Raw genomic sequence first — 19746 nt, 5'->3', positions numbered from 1 at the left:
ATGAGGTGAAATTACAAATAATATAACATTTATTACATTACCGAATGCAGAAGGGCTGACACAAATTTTGTTGTTACAAGGAAATACTACAAGGTATGTACATATAAACAAAAATACCATGTCATTATTTTTTATTGAAGATATTGATCAGGATAAAAAATTTGGACAACATTATTCCATTTGTTGTTTTTATTTAAAATGTTTGATGCATGTGCAAAACAGGTCAATAAATCACAATTTATAAAATTATTAGAAAAGTAGCATACGAGAATGTGATGTCAGACAGCACAGCTCTGGAGCCTCGCCAAACTTTCACCCGACATTACTGAGACCCTCGACGGCCTCCAGACAGCCTTTTTCCTGCTGTCCTCAATGATTTCAACTTCAACAGCGTATCTCCCAGCCGCCCCCGGTAGAGCGCACGTAGTCTCGATGTATGTCCATCAACGTACAGTAAATGTTTTTGTGAGGCACATAGAGTGATCTTCTCTTGCCTAACAGCGTTTTCCACCTGTAAACAAACGAACAAAAAACTTGTAACACTTGCATTTATGCGTTGACATTCTACACATACTGATTAGCAACAGACTACCAGCAGATAGCATATGTGTTGCAGTCACAGCAGTACAGTAGTTTTAGTAAATAATATTAGAGATCATTATAATTACAATCACCATCGTAATAACAATATAAAAGGCATTAAGTCATTTCATGCGCAAGATTTCAGCTTTAGTATTTTTTTCAGCAACGGACATACAGTGGGAAAAATAAGTATTTAGTCAACCACTAATTGTGCAAGTTCTCCCACTTGAAAATATTAGAGAGGCCTGTAATGTGTTACTGATAGTAGCCTTTGTTACTGTGGTCCCAGTTCTCTGTAGGTCATTCACTAGGTCCCCCCATGTGGTTCCGGGATTTTTGCTAACTATTCTTGTTATCATTTTGACGCTACGGGGTGAGGAGGGAGTTGGAAGTCCGTGTTGCCCAATGACCGCCCCAAAACATCACTGCTCTGGAGGAGATCTGCATGGAGGAATGGGCCAAAATACCAGCAACAGTGTATGAAAATCTTGTGAAGAGTTACAGAAAATGTTTGGCCTCTGTTATTGCCAACAAAGGGTACATAACAAAGTATTGAGATGACCTTTTGGTATTGACCAAATACTTATTTTCCACCATGATTTGCAAATAAATTCTTTAAAAATCAAACAATGTGATTTTCCTTTTTTTTCATATTCTGTCTCTCATGGTTGAGGTTTACCCATGTTGACAATTACAGGCCTCTGATATTTTCAAGTGGGAATACTTGCACAGCTAGTGGTTGGCTAAATACTTATTTGCCCCACTGTATGATTATGCAGGGATAGGACAAACATACCTTCCATAACACAGCGGCAACATGGCTAAAAAAACACCCGGTCTTTATGGTGGCACGAGCTTGGTTCCACATAAGCCTTCATGAACATGTTGTCCTCCCCTGTTGTGATGATGGCAGATTGATGCGGTATTTCCAAATTGCCTTTTTGATGAGTAATGTTACTCCAGCTCCACTGTTGTTTTGGATGGAGAAATTCTAAAATGGAAGTTGCGGAAGTAAAGCAGAAGTACCTCGGAAACTTGTTTATCGGAGAATATTTTCTTATTAAAAGAGCATTCGAACAATTTTCACGTCAACAAAGTCTCTAAACGATTTATCGACTATCAAATACTTCTCAATTCATTTGCTAATCCATTAGTTGTTAATTAATCAATTATTGTGGCAGCCCTAGTTGGCAAAAAATGATGGCCCGCCGAAAAAAAACAACTTTTATGTGGCCCCCGAAAAAGTGAATTTGACACCCCTGCTATAAACAAACAAACAAAAGATCTAGCATTATTTGAAATGTGCTTAAAAATGCACTTGGTGTGGATGTTTGTTTTTTTTTTTTTTTTCCAAAAAACAAGTTAATGTGTATGTATTTATTTTCCCCCGCTACGTGTAGACAAGACCTCAGTATGCAATAAAAGTCAAGAGCCATTGAATTCACTGGTTCCTTAGTAATTAGAGCCACTAATTGGTCTATTTGAATCTGAGAGGAGACAGTAATCAGTTTTTGCTGCACGGCTAAGCCTTGAATATGTTCTGCTTCAGGGTCAAAGCCCTCGTTACGCTACCAGAACATCTCTCACAGCAACCAAGCCGTTTCTCAAGAGAAGTAATATCTGAAAATGGAGACGTTATTGGGTTGTGATCAGATCGGCAGTTCTGGGGATGATGAATTCAAAATATTGCAGCGTCATTACTTTTGCAGAGGCCAGACGTATTAATCACACTTGTGCTTTGAAAGTAAGTAGCAAAAAAAAAAAAAACTAGAATTTGGGTTGCTGTTGGGCTACATGATTAAAGTATACTGAAGATAATGTTAGAGAAATATGACGCCGATTCTAAATTGTGTTCAATATTTAAGGAACTCCACTACTGGATGCAGTTGTGCTCATGTTTCAGAGCTATTAAGGGTGATTGACATCCAATGTATTTTGACTGGGAGGGGGTGACAGTGATATTTCCAATGGCAACTAATGAGTTTAAAAAAAACAAAAAACAACAACAACAACACTCACACAAAAATGTTGTAGTTTTTTCTTGTATTATATAAATTTTATTGAACTCTGACTCTGAGTTGTATTTAGCAGAGTTACATGCCATTATGTGTCAGGTTACCAAATTCTACTGCCACGATTAATCGATGAATTGGCAACTAATAAATTATCAAACTAATTGAGCACATTGTTGACCTCAGGCTTTTTGAGTTTTTTAATGGTAAATGTTTTTCTTTTAAAAGGATTTTTTTAACCATTAAATAAAAACAAGAACCAAAGTAATTACAGTTTGTTTGTTTTTTTTCCAATTATGTTTTGGGATTTTTTTTTTTTTTTTTTTTGTGGGTTTTTTTGTTTGTTTGTTTGTTTGTTTAAATTAAAATTTTCTTTAAAAAATGTAAATAAATATTCCCCCATTTCTGTAGTCCTCGATGAAAACTGGCTAAGTTTGTAATTTATCAAAAATGAGATATTGGCAAACATCTACTCAAAACAAATATTTTATTGTAGTATACAAAGTTCTATAGTATTCATAGACCATCTTTTCTCAGTTTTTGTTCCAAATGTACATTTCCAGCTAAAATGAGAACCGTAGACAATTTTTTAATACTAAAAAGCTACTATCATGTTATTCATACAGAAATCAATTAATTAACTAATCGAAAAAAGTAATAAGTGTTTACTAGAATAAAAATAATAATAATAATAATAATAATCATTTTGGCAGCCCTATTACTAAGCGACCTTTGTCAGGGGTCAGTGGGAACTACTGATGTCGCCATGAAGTGCATATGTCTCAAAAGTGGAATCCAAAAATTGTATATTAAAGTATATGGTGTGCATTTGCTGGTTACACAGATCTACAAAAGTTTGTAATATTTTTTTTTTCAGAGATAAAAATGGCTAAATCAAACTTGCTGTGGTGACATGGATTGGAAAATAGAATATTTAGCACTGGTTGTTTAAAGTTTTTAAGATTTTGAATGTTAGTTATTACGAAGGTACATTGGTATAATTACATAATATCAGTTTTACAAGTTGCTACATTTGACATGAGAAGGCTATATTAGTGTGTGACACCAGCTGTGACATGTGACTACATTAAAGCATTTTGTCCACTTCCAAAACACTAGGATTTATGCAATACACTTCGCAAAAATTCTTGGAATTTAACATTTCATCCATTTCCTGTATCACAAAATCTATAGCCAAGGACACTTTAGACCTCATTTTCCTTTTTAGTGACCCAAGTTTTGTCAAGTGTCACTACTTTTATCCAGGAAGCATTTTGCTTGTAGACTAGTGTTATTTGCTCTGAATCAATAATGTGGTAATATCAAGATGACATTTAATAGCATAATTCCGTCTTGATAGGTGACTTTCCTTAGCACTTTGCTGTTCGACCTCCATTAACCTTCAGCCTGCTTGTACTCTTTACCGGCGAAGTTATTTCCTACGTTCAACACACAGAGATACATCCCTGAAGTGTCTTTCAGAAGCTTGTCCTTTTGTCCGCTCTCTTATCTTCTCATCCCTCCTTCAGTCTTTGACTCCACATCATTAGAGGTTTTAATTGGCTGGGCGCAGTCACTCTCGCCGCACTGTTGGCGAATGGCGCGGCATAAAGAGCACCTCCCGTACACGTATTTAGGTGATTGTGTCCTTATATCCAAGCCGGCTATCGATTGGGCCAATTATATCTTCAGTCAACGCGTACCCTTTTAGCAGCACTCGATAGGGACGCGCCATCAAATTACTTTGGGAGTGGGGAGATCACATTTGCGTCAAGGCTTCCAAAGCATCCAGTTAAGTGGATGGAAAAAAGGCTGAATCAGACATATTCTCATTTAATGAAGCCTTGGATGATGGAGTATAGTATACACTATATGAATGTATGCTGAAAATGTGTTAAAAATGCATATACCCACATTCTCCTTTTTATTTTAATATTACAGTAGATCATTAGAGCAAACAGACCAATTCTTCACTGTTTTTAAGTCATGTACAATTTTCTCAATGAATTAATTCCCATTTTCTTGAAACCACAACCATCTCAAAGTATGTTTTTAGATTCACATCTTGGATACAACAATGAGAGCCATAACAAAAACTGAATCAAATATTCCTTTTCATACAAAGAAACTACTGCGGAAAGGTGGAGGCGGCTTGGTTAAGGTTCTGTGGTTGCCTTGCCACTGAGCATCCCGACTCTAGGCTGCTGGCTTCAATGGAATCTTGAGACTCGAAAGGCATATTGGCATGAAATGCGCTGTATTATCAATGCATACCTTTGCTGTGGCAACCCTCTGAAGTGGTATCATTTGGATCAATACATCAACTGACATTGAACAGCAGTTCAGTGAAGAATTCTTGATATTAGAGATTGTTTCCCCCAAAAAATATTTACCACTCCCTGACTTTTTAAAATAGCCTTTCATGCTTGCTCATTACTTCGAGTGTCATCACGATCAGCTTTATGGTGTACCGATGTTGGGTGGGGGCTCATCCAGGACAAAAAAAACATAATGGTGGTTATAACCAAGGTTAAAATAGTTTTAGATTTTTTTTTGTCAAATTCAATTAGTTTGAATTGAGTTTTGATATTAATTTCAGTTCTATATGTTGGGTTATTTGTCTGATGCGGGATTTAACAAAAACTCAAAAAAGACATTTTTAAAAATTGGGTACAGATATTTTTAATTTCGTCACTTTAGCACGTAATATTGTAAGTATTGTAAGCAGTGTTCTCACAGATCACTTGAAAAAGTCATTTAATTACTGATTAGGCCTCCAAAAAAATCTAGTTAATTTACTGGTTACTTTATGATCAAAGTAACCAAGTTACTTTAAAAGCAACTTTTTACCAATCTTTCTCCCTTTGCCGCCTTAACATAAGAATGACAACAGAAAAATGTCATGTAATTGACTTTCTGATAATTGAATTTAAAGGTGAAGATCAGAATTTTTTACATAAGGCTTAATCTTTGAGTTAGCGAGTTTTAATTTGTCAGGGGTGTTGAATTAAACCTCCGCTAATTAGAGGTTAGGAGTTAGGGTTAACAGCATATCAGTGCCAATGTAAAACAATGCAAAGTGACAGCACAATTATCAACAACACACAAATGAATTGCACAGTGCAATAAACACAAAGGTGGGCGCGGGCTCAGATGCGTGTGCACGACCTGGAAGTATACCGTACACACATGCGGTCAATTTGGCCACAAAACGTGGCGACAACTAAGCACACATCCCAAAGATGCTAAATGAACAGGTCACTTCATGGCATAAATGTGCAAAACGGATATGAGGTAAACAATGCTTGCCAACTTGGAGCGATGACTATCCGCCGTTACAACGGCAAAGCTACAAGACGGCCGCGCATGTAGGGGGTCCAACCTATCGCTGGAACCCTCCAGAATGAAGGAAAAATACACACATTTATTCATGGATGTACAAAGATCAACATTCCCTCGCACATGTCAATAGGTGGCTGCACTTGGCTCGAATGTGCATCCGTGCTAGCAACCTGGCACATACCTTTCTCATTCCCAATATACTTAGCGTGTGTGACTCGAGACCAAAACAGAAAGTAACTGTGAGGGGTTACCATGGAAACGAACATGTAGGGAACCTTTCTAGCATTCGTACATTACTATATTTTTCATTCTACATACATTATGAGGCAATAACAAAATAGTAATGCACAGACATTAAGGAAACTAATCAGATTACTGGTTTGGAAAAAATGAACACGTTAGATTACTAGTTACTGAAAGATTACAGTAACGCAATAGCGATAACACTGATCATAAGTATGAAAACAAAGGGATTAGTTTCCATGAGTTTCAATTACTGATGCCATTTTTTAGCTCCCGAATCCGAAATCCGGCAGTGTGGTATCGGACAATGCTATACGATTATGCATTTTTTATTTTTTAAATATCCTTTTTAATACTTACAATACTAAAAAAATCTAGTTTTCGTCATTTAGTTTATTTTCATTAACAATAATAAACCTCGGTAATGACAGTGGATTTTATGTGTCTTATTAGTGGATTTAGTCGCGCTGAGCAACCTTTCTGAGGTGTTCCGGGAACAGGAGCTACAACAAGCGGAGCACGTTTTGGATGTAGTGGACGTCATCCACGGCCTGACAGCACTCTACGAGAGGCTAGAGGAGGAGAGGACTGTCCTAGTCAACATTCCGCTCTGTGTGGACATGTGTCTCAACTGGCTACTAAACGTCTATGACAGGTGGGTTGCAAAAAGCAAGAAAATAATGTTTTATGTATTTTTATATTAAGTTTGTGTGATGCAATTTATAGACAGGTGTGCACAATAAAGCGGAATTCGACTTGAATTCTTGCTTTGTAAGTGATTATCACAATGTGCAACTGATGCCATAGTCAAACGATGCCATTAATTTTCGTCACTTTCACTTTGCGGCAAACTGTGTTAATTATCCTGTGTCAGTTGAGTCAATAATCTTGAGCGCATATTTATTAATTAGGCTTTTAACGAGATGCGGCAGCTTACACAAGAACTAATTGCGTGTCTTAGAAGCAGGTATTCATCAGCACGCTGACATTTGAGTATAAATATGACATCTTTTCACGAGGCAATAAAAAATATATACTCCCACCTCCAATACAATAAATAGAAAATAACAGTGCTCTAGAATATTGGCTGTCTCAGAGGCTTTGTGTACAGACAGTGCCACAAGACAACTAAAGCTCCAAAAGTGCACAGGATCAATCTGGCCTTCCGAGACAAATCCTCTTTCACGGCAACTTTCAACCTCGTGTTTTTGTGCCCTGATTGTCTACTTCTTGCCGTCTCCAAAGAAAAGAAAGACGCTCACGCACGCGAGAAATCCTAAGAGTCTTGTAAATTCGCTGGGTCGCTATGAAAAGCTCGCTCCTAATGAGACAATCAGAGACTTCACCCTTTGCATATATTTCAGTAATTGCTTTTGCTTTTCAAATAAATAATGTTACTTGCACTGAACACAGTGAGTTTGTTTTTGGTGTTACTGTATATCAGGGGTTTTAAAATGAAAAAAAGTAAAGCATTGTAATCAATTGTAACTCTTTCGGTGCTATGGATGGCGATAGGTGTTCAATCTGATAGTGGCCAGCAGCGATTAATCGCTGTCAGCCCTCACAGTTTAATTAGGCTCGAGCGTTTACGTCACAGAAACACGGGATCATGCGAGATTTGCGACAACGCAGCCATATTGGAAGCACGTCTGCATCACGGGACATTTAAACTTAACGACAAATACAATTCAACAACGAGTGCCAAAGATGGGGAAAAAAAAGGAAAACTTGCCAGTTTGATACAGAGACAAACTTGTTACCACGGCGAAGGACAGATATGTGAGCAAACTTAAGGATGTGAACAATGTTGACCCTTACGAGCAAGCCGAACACAAATGGAATAAAGATGTCGACAAGCTTCCACCACTACGCGAAATGGACATCATGCTGTATTTAGTGTTTGGTGTAAGTTACTACACTCATCAGCAATTCCGAAACTACAAATCGCTACAAAGCTACGAACAGTTTTGCTGCGGATCGGTGCAGGACCTGCACATTATGACCGTAGCAAACGGCAACACCATCGTTCTTGCAAAGGTAGGCAATGTGTGTTTACATTTTCATTGTCATGAACATCTGAATTTGTGCTGTGCTGAGCTGTGATAGTTAAGTCACAAATCAATGCTGTGTTTTAGAAAACAGATTTGTTGCAGACAATGTAGCCTGTGTACAAATTCTTTGCCCCTATCCCATGGCAACATGTTACAGCTTTCATTTAGAAACGACAGGAAATATGTCTTATGAAGACAATGCACATGTATGCATGCTAGTTGTTTAGCTGTAGCTATAGCTAACAACAGGCCGATTTAGGGCATAAAGTTACCGAAATTTGCATAGACAAACGAAATTAACTTACCGGAGTGGAAGTGCATAGAGCAAACTCTGTGTGTAACTGGAGAATCAAACGTTATGCCCTTCCTTCTGATCGAGGCCACCCATGTCATTCTTCAACATTTGGTAAGTTCAGATATGAGCTTTCCCTCGCCTTTTCTCCATGTAGGGATCCGGAAGAAACTCAATGGGGTTCGTCGAGCTGTACATTCTCCTTTCTATTCGATCGGTTGTTGCAATTCTTTACCGAACAATAATTTCCAATCATTTTTAAAGAGCGACCTGAGTCGAAATGCCTCACTGTTTATGTTTCCTGGAGTTCTGACACCGGACTTCCTGCTTCCAACATGGCGATAGGGGCGGAAACCTCGCGAGTGCCACGTCATACGCTCGAGCCTAATTGGATTGGACACCTATCACCTTCAGTGGCATTGACACTTGATCATTCACTTGCCAGATTTCAACAAACCAAACTGCAAAGGGAGAGGTACTGACACCATTCTCATGTTTAGGTATTAATTCCTTATTTTTATTAAATTTGCCGGTTCCTAATAACGATATGAGCAGGAGTTTACGGTGCCCAAACGAATATCATTTTCGTTGGTGAACTAGAAATCAGTCAACGTTTTCATAACCAGTATAACTGAAGCGAGATCTTTACAGTATATACTCTAATCGTGTTGATATAGTGTTATATAAATCCTCTCCGTAAGCAATTTTCCATTTATTTATGAAGCAAAGTTCTGTTATGACTTAATTTTTAATCCTTTATAGGGCAAGTAACTCTATTTGTTCATTTAAATAACAAACATAATATTATCATTATGTTATTTTTTCATTATTGTATTTCATTGTATGATATTGATATGTTTAAATTAATAACATGTTAATAAAAACAAAATTAATACATTTAAAATGAATAAAATCAGAAAGATACTGGTTATGGCCACTAATTAACAATCTAGTATTTAAATGAGTGACCTAGAAAGAGTTAAAAACTTTGGTCAGGTGACAGCACAAACAATTTACATTTTAAAAAAATGTATTGCAACTTTACTCAAAAATAACTTTTCATTCCTATTCATTTCAGTGTGCATGGTAGTTAAAACCATTGGCCATGTTTACATGCTACCAATATTCAATAAATGTCAATAAAGTGGTACCTCAACATACGATCGCATCGACATATAATCCTTTCGACTTTCGACGTAAAATTTGACTCGCCATTTGTCTCGACATATGACGACAGGCTCGAAATACAACGATTTATGACAGTGTCGCAAGTTCACTGTTTTCCCGCAAGACGGACGCATGGTGGATTTTCTTGTGAGAGAAATCAACATGGGTCCCAAGAAGGTTAGTGAAAAAAGGAAAACAATTATGCTTACCATTGAATGTACTAAGGAAATGATAGAAAAATTTGAGTGTGGTGTGCGTGTGAGTAAACTGTCTAGACAACGCTCCTCCTTCTCCCTCCCTCCGTTCGCCAGTAAGTTGGGGTGACAAAAAAAATGCTTTTGTTATTTATTTTTTTCATAATTTATTTGTTTTACATGTGTCTTTTTTAATACATTTATTTATTAGACCCCCCCCCCCCCCATCCGTTCGCTGGTCTCTATAAGTTAAGGTGACAATAAAAAATTTATGATTATGTTTATTATTTTTATTCCAATTTCTATTTACATTTCATTTGTTTTGCTTTGTGTAATTGCTATGAGTAATTGTACCTGCAGTATTTATTAATGATTTAGCGTGGGCTTTTGGGCTGCTCGATATACGACCATTTCGACTTCCACGCAGCTCCTGGAACAAATTAAATTCGTATGTAGAGGTACCACTGTCAGGCATGAAAATCTCTCACCTTTCGGCGAAATTTGCCGTTTTGAAGTCAAAAAGGGTGACCTACGTGAATTGTGTAGATCCGAGGAGAAAATTCTTAAGGGCGGGGAGGTTCGGTTGGTATGCTTGGTATGGAAGCGGGGAAAGCGGCACGGAAAGCCAAAAAAGCGCACCAGAGTGGCCAAAACAATGTCTTATTTCAACAAAACAAAGGAGGGTAAACCGTTGTGTCCTGTCTTTTTAATGCCAAGCTTGGCTGCACGTCGGCCGTGAATGAACACCTAAAGCGCCGGCACCCAGTTATAATTTTGGAAGACGACAGGAGACGAGCTGGCAGATTGTAAATCCATCTAACTAACTAACGACATGTTTTATTGAAGTTGCTAAGCCTGTCACAATATGCAATGAGTCCATTTATCGCACGGTAAATTAAAATGAGGGCAGTAATTTTCACGGTTGTGTTTTATCGTCGCGTGCGTGCATACATTTGTGCGTGCGTGTACACGTGCGTGTTGATGGCATATGAGACTCAATTTCTTTTCACAGATGTTTATTGGTCATCAACACGCCGTAGAATTAAAGTTCAGACATAAAAAACAAGGAAACACATCCATATTCAACACTGTAAACGTTAGCATTGCTGCATTGAGGCTAATGTGGAAAAAGACAACCTATTTTAGCCTGCTATAAAACATTGGCAGTCTTCTCCAAAACGCAAGCTTGCAGTTAAAAGGTGACACTTCAAACATGAAAAATCGCTGCTTAACAGCATTTGTAAATGAAAAAAATATGATTACTGACACCACATGCAATGACAAAAAGAGTTGGGGTTTTTTTGCGGAGTGTAAAGCTTCCTGTTTGCGGTTTAGCGAACGTACTTCCGGTGAACATTTCAAAATAAAAGAACGTCATGTTCGTCATATAAATAATGATTTCTGGTGTTAATCCCACATACAGTTCTTCAGAATTCAGATTCTACAATAAGAGTAGCTTTAAATGACACACTTTATGAAAAATCTGATTAGCAATGAATAATTGTTACACTACTATTGTATATAGTAGTGTACTATGATATTAATGCTAGATATTTTTTTAAGAACTTTTTTGAGTCATGTTGGAAAGGCAAAGTCACTGTTCTGAATCTGTTTACATTTCATTCTTTTGCACTAGGTAATGCTATCAGCATTTGACCTCATTGTTTATTTGCGATTTATTGTTTTTATTTACGTGTTTATTTGTACTTTAATAAAGAATTTAAGTGTTCCAAAATGTTTTAGTTAATTAATAAGCGTCATCAAAAATGTCATTGCTAAATTAGTTAAAACATTTTTTTTTTTTTAAAGGAGGGGGGTGAATTATTAGATTAGTCGACTAATCGTAAAAATAGTCGGCTGACTAATCAGGACAAAATTAGTTGTTTGGGACAGCTCTAGTTGTACACTGTACCGGAACATATTTCCTCCACACCCTTCGAACCTTTTTTACCCCTGACCTATTTTCATGCCTGCACTGTATTCCAATTTTTTATTATTATTCTGAATTACCCTTTTACATGCACGATTGTACAGAGATGTCAATCAATTGGCATATTCCTTTCGCACACGCAGAGAATTTGATCTTATCATTTGAACATTTCGCAGAACCCTGTGAACTCAGAATTTTTCCCCAAATCTTGCTATCCCGATACTGCCAGCAAAAGAAGAAAATATGTTCAAGTCTTTCGCACAAGGGTGTAGGTTTGGTCTCAACATTGGTAGGGACGCTATAACAGCATAACCTTCATGTTTGTCTTTTTTTTTTTTGGGGGGGGGGGGGGGGGGTAAAAAAATGTGCATTGGCTGCAAATAAAAAAAAAAAATTATGATAAGATATAGAAAATACATAGATTTTAATTAGGGAATAAATGCACAAAATGCACAGTTGGATAAACGTTAACAGTAGAAAAAGTACTGGAAGGCACGTCACTAAACAGCTTTCTACTCAAGTTTTACAGGTTAGCAAGTTCACACGGTTTGATGTTAAGCTAACTCTGATGCAGGTCGGCCATTCAGTTGCAAAATTAGTGGTGTGCTCCCCACCTTCACAACATTGACGTCTTTTTACATTACTTAAAATGGCTGCTGCTGGCCGAAAAAAAACCTTCTAATATCCCTCCTCTTCAAAGGGGGCGGAGGAGGCGGCATGTCGACATGTATTTCTCTTGGGATTGTGTGAAGGTGGGGGTTCTAGTCATCAGCCAATCAAACGTGCGTTTGAAGGGGGAAAAAATGGATCAACACATTCAGCAAGTGAAAGGGGGTAAATGTAAGTCTGAACATAATGTAGGGTCAATTCTATCCTTACAACTTATGGAAATACAATCTAAATTAGCTATATATCTGAACTCATTGTATAATGCAAATAAGGTTGCTTAAAAGTGCGTGGGGACAATTTGAGCATCCCTAAAAGTTGGTGGTCTTATGTCCCTACCGTCCCTATGCAAACCTACGCCCTTGCTTTCACAACATTAATGAATTCATACGTTTGCTCCTCACTCCAAAAATGTTTTGTGCCGTTTTTTTTTTTTTTTTTTTTTTTTTTTTTTTTTGCAATGTATTCTTTAGCAACATCTACAGTATATCTGTTCCCAAAACACCAAGTTTCTTCGGATGGACAGATACTGCATTAGCTTTAGAAAATGGTTAGTCCAAGGAGAGTTATAGGATTTAAAGGAAAAAAATAAGACAGCAGCATATGGGTGTTTTTGTACTGCCCGATTTTGAAAGGGATATTTGCTGCATGTAAAAATGGTCACTCTGTACCAGTCATTTGTAAGCCAAACATTAACTGCCATCCATAAATGTATTCATCAAGTTGATCAAGGTCCGCTTTTGGCAATGTTTATTTGTGCACTCGGATTTAAAGTGACCTGGTGTGCATCAACGCAGTTTATAATGGAAGCGCAGCAAGACAGATTGTGTGTGAAAGGAGATGACAACCACTAGCCTCCTCATGCGTCTGGATCCACTCCAGCTTCGTCTCAGTATACGTGCAAGTGCTGTTAATGCTGCCCATTGACTTCTCATGTGACGTTAATCATCTCCCTCGTGAAAGGCGACCTCACTCGTGTATTTGAGGAACACGCAACTCAGGGAAAGTTGATTTCATTATTTTCTTCTGTTCTCTGTTCATCATTTCTCATGCTAATATGATGAGCTTCTCTCTCCTTCAAATTGTTGCTCATTACGCTCTTGGAGTTGTTTCTCGGCTGCGCTGGCATGCGAGCTATGAAAATTGAACAAAGACATGCAGAGAAGAGCAACGTTTTTTTCGACTAATGTCGCCTTGTGAGCAGAATCAACAAAATGATTAGCATTTGTAATTGCTTAGGGGAACAATGACAATGTAACAAAAGGGGAAAAAACACATAATGTTTTCGTAACATTAACGTAAAAAAAGTTTATCAGAGCCCATTTAGTGTTTTAAAGGTAAAATACTGGTGTATACAGGATATTAATGCTGTTTACATATCTATCATAAGATGTCACCATTGTGCTTTCAACCATATCACCAGACATTAAAATATATAATAATATATTATATAAGTATTTCTATACTTTCTGTTCTTCATTGTTGTAGCCCGGGAGCTAGTGCCCCGCAAAGCTTATAAAATACAGTGGTACATCAACATACGAAGTTAATTCGTTCCAGGACCTTGTTTGTAAGTCGAAATGGTCGTATGTCGAGCAGGATTTTCCCATAAGAATACATTATAATTCCATTAATTCGTTCCACAGCCCGAAAACCTACACTTAATCGTTAATAAACAATGCTGGTACTATTGCAAATAGCAATTACAGATAGCAAAACAAACAAAGTATCAATATAAATTGGAATAATAATATAATAGTAATAATAATAATACCTGTAATTTGTAACGAATCAGGTTCTAATGTGGTGGATGTGTTTTGCGTGGTTAACCTGAACGCACCGTGTGGCTAAAGTAAGGTTTTACTTTGACTTTTCATGTTCCTGGCGTCAGCTGCGGCGGACAGTAGGCGTGTTGTGTTGCACAAGTTCTCAAACGAACGGTTAAAAACCTGGCGATGCTGGCGATTTCTTTGGCGATTTTACAATAATAATAATCGTCGCCTCAACTTATAAAGATTAGCGAACGGAGGTCGGAGGAGGACCGTCGAGATCATAGCGATTCTACGGCCGTATTGTCAAGCCAGTTCATGGAGGCACACACCACACTCATATTTTTCTATCATTTCCATCTTCATTTCAATAGTAAGCTCACCTTTTTCCTTTTTTCACCACCTGCACCAACATTCTTGCAACCCTTGTTGATTTCTCTCACAAGAAAATCCGCCGTGCGTCCGTCTTTTGGGAAAACAGAGAAACTGCTGCGCTGCCATAAATCATTGTATTTCGAGCATGTCGTCGGATGTAGAAACAAATGGCGAGTCAAATTTTACGTCGGCTGTCGAAAAGATCGTGTGTCAAAGCGATCGTATATTGAGGTACCACTGTACTGGTAAATCCATTAGCTGTGTCTTTAAAAGTAACATTTCTTCAAATATACAGTATATCACAAAAGTGAGTACACCCCTCGCATTTCTGCGGATATGGGACAACACAAGAAAGCTTGCAAACAGTTTTCTGAAGACATGTCAACAAAGCACATGGATTACTGGAACCATGTCCTATGGTCTGATGAGACGGGCTTTCTTGTGTACGGTCTTCAGAAGAGGCTTCCTCCTGGGGTGACAGCCATGCACACCAATTTGATGTAGAGTGCGGCATATGGTCTGAGCACTAACAGGCTGACCCCCCACCTCTTCAATCTCTGCAGCAATGCTAACAGCACTCCTGTAACGAGTCACATGACATTTGGGGGGAAAATGACAAGCAGTTCTCCATTTGGACATTTAGGGACATACTGTACGTAGTTTCTATGCAGTGTACTCACTTTTGTTGCCAGGGGTTTAGATTAGGGCTGTCAAACGATTAAAATTTTTAATCGAGTTAATTACAGCTTAAAAATTAATTCATCGTAATTAATCGCACTTCAAACCGTCTCTAAAATATGCCATATTTTTCTGTAAATTATTGTTGGAATGGAAAGATAAGACACAAGATGGATATATACATTCAATATACGACACATAAGTACTGTATCAGTTTAGTATAACAATAAATCAACAAGATGGCATTAACATTATTAACATTCTCTTAAAGCGATCCATGGATAGAAAGACTTGTAGTTCTTAAAAGATAAATGGTAGTACAAGTTATAGAAATTTTATATTAAAACCCCTCTTAATGTTTTCGTTTTTAAAAAATTTGTCAAATGTTCAATCAAAAAATAAACTAATAGCTCGCCATTGTTGATTTCAATAATGACACCATGCTCACTCATGGTGCTGAAAGCCATAAAATCAGTTTGACCCAAGCGCCAGCAGAATGTGCCAAACACCAAAAAACAAGTAACAAGCGGACATTACACTCTGCTGTCATTTTAATCTGTTTGAGCGGGGCATGTGAGGTAATTGCGTCAAATATTCTAACGTGATTAATCAAAACCATCTATTAACCATCTATTTAACATTATTAACATTCTGTTAAAGTGATCCATGGATAGAAATACTTGTAGTTCTTAAAAGATAAATGTTAGTACAAGTTATAGAAATTTTACATTAAAACCCCTCTTAATGTTTTAGTTTTAATAAAGTTTGTAAAATTTTCAATCAAAAAATAAACTAGTAGCTCGCCATTGTTGATGTCAATAATAATTATGGTGCTGAAGCCTGAAACCCATAAAACCAGTCGCACCCAAGCGCCAGCAGAGGGCGGAAAAACACCCAAAACACAAGTAACAAGTGGAAATGACACTTTGCTGTCATTTTAATATGTTTGCGCGGGGCATGTGCGTTAAATGCGTCAAATATTTTAACGTGATTAATTTTAAAATTAATTAACGCCCGTCAACGCGATAATTTTGACAGCCCTAGAAAAAATTAATTACCGGCCGTTAACACGATAATTTATACGATAAGTTATTTTGAGGGGAAAATAAATTAACTCTATTATATAAGCTGCGCACAGACTACTTTTTATTGTGTCAAAGTGTCATTTTGTCAGTGTTGTCCCATGAAAAGATATACTTAAATATTTGCAGAAATGCGAGGGGTGTACTCTCTTTTGTGATACACTGTAAGTTGATTGTCGTTTTTTTGTGTGATAATAAAGATGTCATTTTAATTTATTTAGTTTGTAAATATGATTACATCTTGAATTTTGCACTTCATTTGGAACAAAATCGTGACTCAATCAGCCATAAAAATCGCTTATTTTAAATAAATTTCACTCGTTCAGTGAGTAATGCCCGTTCGCCCTCCCTGTCCAAATGGACTCGACGTCTATCGCCGTCAATGGCAGCCAATGGTATAACGGTACAAAAACACTTGACTTTGACTTTTAAGTGACCCCCTCAAACTTTTCAGTGATAATCTACACTACTTTGCCGCAGTTTGCATGCATGTATGAGTCTGCACTTGTGTGATCATATTATCTTTGTGTGAGGCACAAACCCAAGAACAATTCCTCAAGTCCCTGCAGTGTCTTTAGTGGGGGTGGATTGTGTCCCTAATACAATTTCACACCATTGCAATGACCTGCGCCGTCCTGCCGTGACCCACGTAATTCATCCTTACTTTCATTCCACTCCCCGGGCTAGCTACGGAGGCATCACTAATGTCCGGCTGCGCATTCTTCATTGTTCTAAACCTTTATCTTTCCTTCCACTTAGCGCTCGCAATGGCAAGATGCGCGTGCTGAGCTTCAAGATGGGCCTGGTGAGCTTGTGCAACGCCGATGTCCAGGAGAAATACAAATGTAAGTGAGTTATGCAACCAGCCACTCATCGCAGACGTACAGATGCATGGCGGTTCTAATGGAGGAAACGACTGATGCTTCTCCGCAGTGAGAGCTTTAAAAGGATCGCTCGGCACCAAAGAGTCCATTCATGCGCACTCTTGCATGCCTGTCATTTTCCCTCCGAGCCACTCTACTCTTTTCCATTGTAAACGATGACATTACGTTAAATTATTTGTAGTGCTAGTTATTTTTTGCATATTTTGCACACGTGAATGTTTGAAATCAGTAAACAGATCTAAGTATAAAACCGCTAAGTGAATGTTCCTGAAAGCTAATCCCCATTTAAAATGGATGTTGATGTTTTACTTGGGATATCTTTGTCTGCTATTCATATTTTTTAATTAACTTAAAGTGGAAAAGGAAGCACTGTTTTATCACAGCCCTGTATTGTATTTCCATATCTATATGATTTGGTGGTAGCCAGCAGAATCCTGTTATTATTACACCTTTAACTGCTATTGACGTTGATAGCCATTCAATCCATTGGCAAAGGATGACAGTGAATCATCACTCCCACTGACTTCAAAGTCTGACCCGGAATTGCCCTAAAACCAACAGAGTGACTTGGAATTTCCCCAAATGAATAGGAGGATCCCTAAACACAACAGGAAGTAACCTAGAAATGCCGCATAATTAATTGGAAGTGACCCAAAATCAAGAGGAAGTGGTTTTGAATTGCCCCAAAATCAACAGAAAAAAGTGACCCAAAATTGACATGAAGTGAACTACAAATTGCCCAAAACCATCAGGAATCGTCTCCAAATAATCAGAAAGTGACTATTAGATCATTCAATTACGGTTTGTTTTTATTAACTCATTGGTTGCCTATTCATGGTAATAGACATCCAATCCATTTGAATTGGGCCTTCCAAACATTGTTAAATATAGCAAGTGCTTTTTTTTTGGAGCCACAGACTGTGAAGCAGCTGTCTGGTAGTACTGTAGTCAATTCATGACCCATGACAACAGTGGCAGTGAGAAACATTGACAAAGATTACTCACGGTCTGAGGAACATCTGTGTGGACTGAGGAACACAACTGCTCCCCAGTTTAAACATCCCTGAGGTAAGGCGGCTGTACCGTCTCGCCAGACTCCAGATGTCATTCTTGTGAAAAATATTTACGCAAAGATGTTAAGCGTTTGCCTCGGATGGCCCCAAACACAGACGCTGCCTTTTAATTCCTTCAAAAATCCAGAATTGTGATTACTGTTGTTTAATTATTGAATTGACATCCAAATCCATCTTATAGTAAAAAAAAAAAACGATGAGTTTAATTTGTACTAAAACCTGTTACACGAAGTACCACCTCCCAAATAATTGGCTTCCAAGTGCTTTAATATAGCAAGATATTTAATACATGTGTATATCCTGTCATTAATCATGCCAGCTTAGTTATACTATCTCACATTGCATATCTGTTAAACACTTTAAATCCTACAGAAGATTTCAATAAGTATATCACGGCCATCTTTACAATGCTTGGATCAGCATTTTTGCCAGAGGATTGCAAGCAAAACTTCATGAATTCAGCGAACGTACTGTGCAATAAACATCAACATCCGAAGGTTGGAATCTAGCCTTTTTGCGGTAAATAAACTTTATATTTCATGGCGCAATATAACGCTCTCAATGCAATAAACTTCATCCACCTGAGAGAACTTCTCAGTCATAGTAAGTGAAATAAAACCTGACTATAAGCCACTATATGCTATATGTCTTTTTACCTATTAAACAACCATCGCTGACTATATTTACGTCCCTGTCGTGGCAGACTTATTCCGTCAAGTGTCCGGCACGGGATCTTTGACGGACCAACGTCACCTCAGCCTGCTGCTCCACGAGGCCATCCAAATCCCCCGCCAATTGGGCGAAGTTGCCGCTTTCGGGGGTAGCAACGTGGAGCCCAGCGTCCGAAGCTGCTTCCGCATGGTGAGAGTGATCTGTGACACTAAGAATTTAACAGAACATTTAAAAACTTCTAAGTAAAAACACCATATTTTTATGTCCATAGGTTGGTTGAACTTTATCTTGCCAAATGCCGACGGGGACAGCGCATAATTAGCTAAGTTAAATGGGCAACCAGAGAATTGGCAAACAGTGGCCTTTTAACACCTTGATATTCAAAGCATATCCTAATTATGGTCGCTCTTTTCTCCTCCACGCTTGTCCTATCAGCTATGGCTGATTAAAAATCAATAGCCTTTTTCCGTTTGCTCCACTGCATTTAGTTGGAGATTAAATTTCACAAATGTTAACTTGACAAAGTTTTGAATGAGGAGTTTAACACAAAGATACTGTAGGTACAGTATAGTTCGAGGCGAAAGGATCTGAATCTAGAAACTGTGTAGGAATATTCAATACTTTAAGTTTACTTTACCTTTTAGAGGACCTTTTCTCAGGTCATGCACTTTCAAGGTTCATTTTAGAACAGTGGAAACTTTCAAATATCATAAATGTCTTTTATGACAGCCAAT

At 37.8% G+C, this 19746-nt stretch overlaps 1 protein-coding gene across 4 annotated transcripts in view; it reads left to right on the top strand.

The window, feature by feature from the left end:
* The window catches only part of drp2 (dystrophin related protein 2), a 271520-nt gene that overhangs the window by 206633 nt on the left and 45141 nt on the right, over positions 1 to 19746 (top strand). For all 4 annotated transcript variants that reach the window (XM_057851078.1, XM_057851075.1, XM_057851076.1 and 1 more), the window contains 3 exons: positions 6633 to 6834; positions 17143 to 17228; positions 19044 to 19201. In XM_057851078.1, coding sequence (XP_057707061.1) covers positions 6633 to 6834; positions 17143 to 17228; positions 19044 to 19201 — 446 coding nt within the window. The remainder of the gene's footprint in view (positions 1 to 6632; positions 6835 to 17142; positions 17229 to 19043; positions 19202 to 19746) is intronic.

This window comes from Corythoichthys intestinalis, chromosome 11, assembly GCF_030265065.1.
Source record: "Corythoichthys intestinalis isolate RoL2023-P3 chromosome 11, ASM3026506v1, whole genome shotgun sequence".
Lineage (NCBI taxonomy): Eukaryota > Metazoa > Chordata > Actinopteri > Syngnathiformes > Syngnathidae > Corythoichthys > Corythoichthys intestinalis.
Note: the sequence above shows the minus strand (reverse complement) of the source record. Positions and strands in the feature narration are given on the sequence as shown.